This window comes from Colobus angolensis, unplaced genomic scaffold (assembly GCF_000951035.1).
Source record: "Colobus angolensis palliatus isolate OR3802 unplaced genomic scaffold, Cang.pa_1.0 Scaffold97, whole genome shotgun sequence".
NCBI lineage: Eukaryota > Metazoa > Chordata > Mammalia > Primates > Cercopithecidae > Colobus > Colobus angolensis.
This window is the reverse complement of record NW_012123709.1, coordinates 6,768,274-6,769,963: the sequence shown is the minus strand read 5'-3', so window position 1 is coordinate 6,769,963 and position 1,690 is coordinate 6,768,274. Positions and strand designations below refer to the sequence as shown.

The following is a 1,690-nucleotide window of genomic DNA, read 5'->3' as shown; positions in this document are numbered from 1 at the left end:
AAAAAAAAAAAAAAAAGTATATCTAAGTAGTTAATTTTGTTAGAAAGGAAAAGGATGATTTCAGCCTTCAGGTCTTATTAATGAAAGAGTCTTTAGAAAGAGAAAAGATATCTCGGAGAAAGCAAGAAAGATGTCATGAACCCCAGGGAAGGTCTTTTGGGGGAAATCCACGTTTGGATGAAGCTGTGGCTGTAGAGGATGGTCTGGGAATTACTGGCCTGAAATAGTCACCAGGAACCTTAGCAGATACATTTTATTTTTAAAATTTAAACCAAAATGATTTAACGAAACAAAGGACTTTCTACTCTTGAGGTTTTAAACTGCATGGCAGCTTTTTTATTTAGTGAGGCTTTTCAGCAAAGGGTAAGGCTTCTGTGGAGTACAGAGCCTATGTTAGTAGATTGGACAGCTTTCCAAGGAAGTGATGTGCGCACAGCAATCCAGCACCTTGGATCATCTGACAATTCTAATTTTAACCTTTAGTTCCCTTGATCCTTAAGTATACAGACCAATGTGGTCTGAATTTAGTTCGGAAAATATAGCCGTCATTGGATTAAGTCAGGGGTCTACCATCAACCTGCTGTTAATAGGAAGTCAGTTACAGAACTGGCTGGGATGGAAGGACACAAAATGAGATATGTTGGTGAAGAATTGAAGTATAGGGAACCAAACGCAAAACTGTAATGTGTTGGGAATCTGAGAAAGAATTTACAAATAGCCCTAAAGGGCGAACATCAATTGTGTTGTCAAACTGTAGTTTGAAGGGAATTCCTGGTTTTTGCATAGTTACAAGAACCCTTCCTGGAATATCTCTCCCCACCCTCACCCCACTTTTCCCTCTCCCCTCCCCCACAGCAGTATGCCTTGAGTTCCATATTCTAGTTCTGTTTGATCTGATGTTTACCTTCCCTTCCTTGGATCCCCGTGCGCCTACTTGGAGCCAGGTTACTCTGGCTCCTGGACCTGACTGCCTCATTCTGGAGGCTTCCCGACAGCCACAGTTAGTGCCCAAACTTGAGAGGATGGCTTCAGATGGAGGCAAGTCTTTAGGTGGTGAGGAGGATTTCTGGTACCTGCTCATATCCTTTGGGACGAGCTCTTTGGGCTGACCTAAAGGAATGCGAGCTGCTACACCCCATCAAAGGTATCACACTCGGGGAGGCTAGAGAAGGGGATTGTACCATTAAGACTAGGCGCTGGGGAAGGAAGAGGACCTTCTTAAGGGCAGATCAAAGTGTCTCCGAGGACGCATGCTGAGTATAGAGAATGGATGGCAATTCGCAACTTGATTCTCTTGAACAGGGGGCACTGCAGCATGTGTTTTTGTGGTGGGAGAGGGGATCAGAGGATGTGTCTTAGGACTGGCACAGAGAGGTTTCAAGGGGGAATGCCCAAGTTCATCTGTCTCTTTCAGGCCACTGGAGCCTGTTCTAGGATTCTGCCATGCTTGAGCTCATGAGGGGAAGGGGATGTGGAGGATGGAGGATGGGAGGGTAAGGTGGGAAGGACCTTAGCGGGAAAAGATAATCTGTAGTTACCGGTTGCAGAGAAATGCCTTCCTGAAAGCTAGGCTGGAATGTATTATAAACCGCCTCTACTCTGGCCGGGCACGGTGGCTCATGCCTGTAATCCCAGCACTTCGGGAGGCCGAGGTGGGCGGATCACCTGAAGTCAGGAGTTCAAGACCAGC

The 1,690-nt window shown here is 46.0% G+C and overlaps 1 protein-coding gene across 3 annotated transcripts in view; it reads left to right on the top strand.

Annotated features, from left to right (window-relative positions):
• The window catches only part of NUTM1 (NUT midline carcinoma, family member 1), a 17,494-nt gene that overhangs the window by 1,856 nt on the left and 13,948 nt on the right, over positions 1-1,690 (top strand). The window contains exon 2 of one of the 3 annotated variants that reach the window (XM_011932678.1): positions 859-1,038. The exons of 1 other annotated variant lie outside the window; for it this stretch is intronic. In XM_011932678.1, the coding sequence (XP_011788068.1) occupies positions 859-1,038 (180 nt within the window). The remainder of the gene's footprint in view (positions 1-858; positions 1,039-1,690) is intronic. One more of the 3 variants, XM_011932680.1, reaches the window with a different exon arrangement.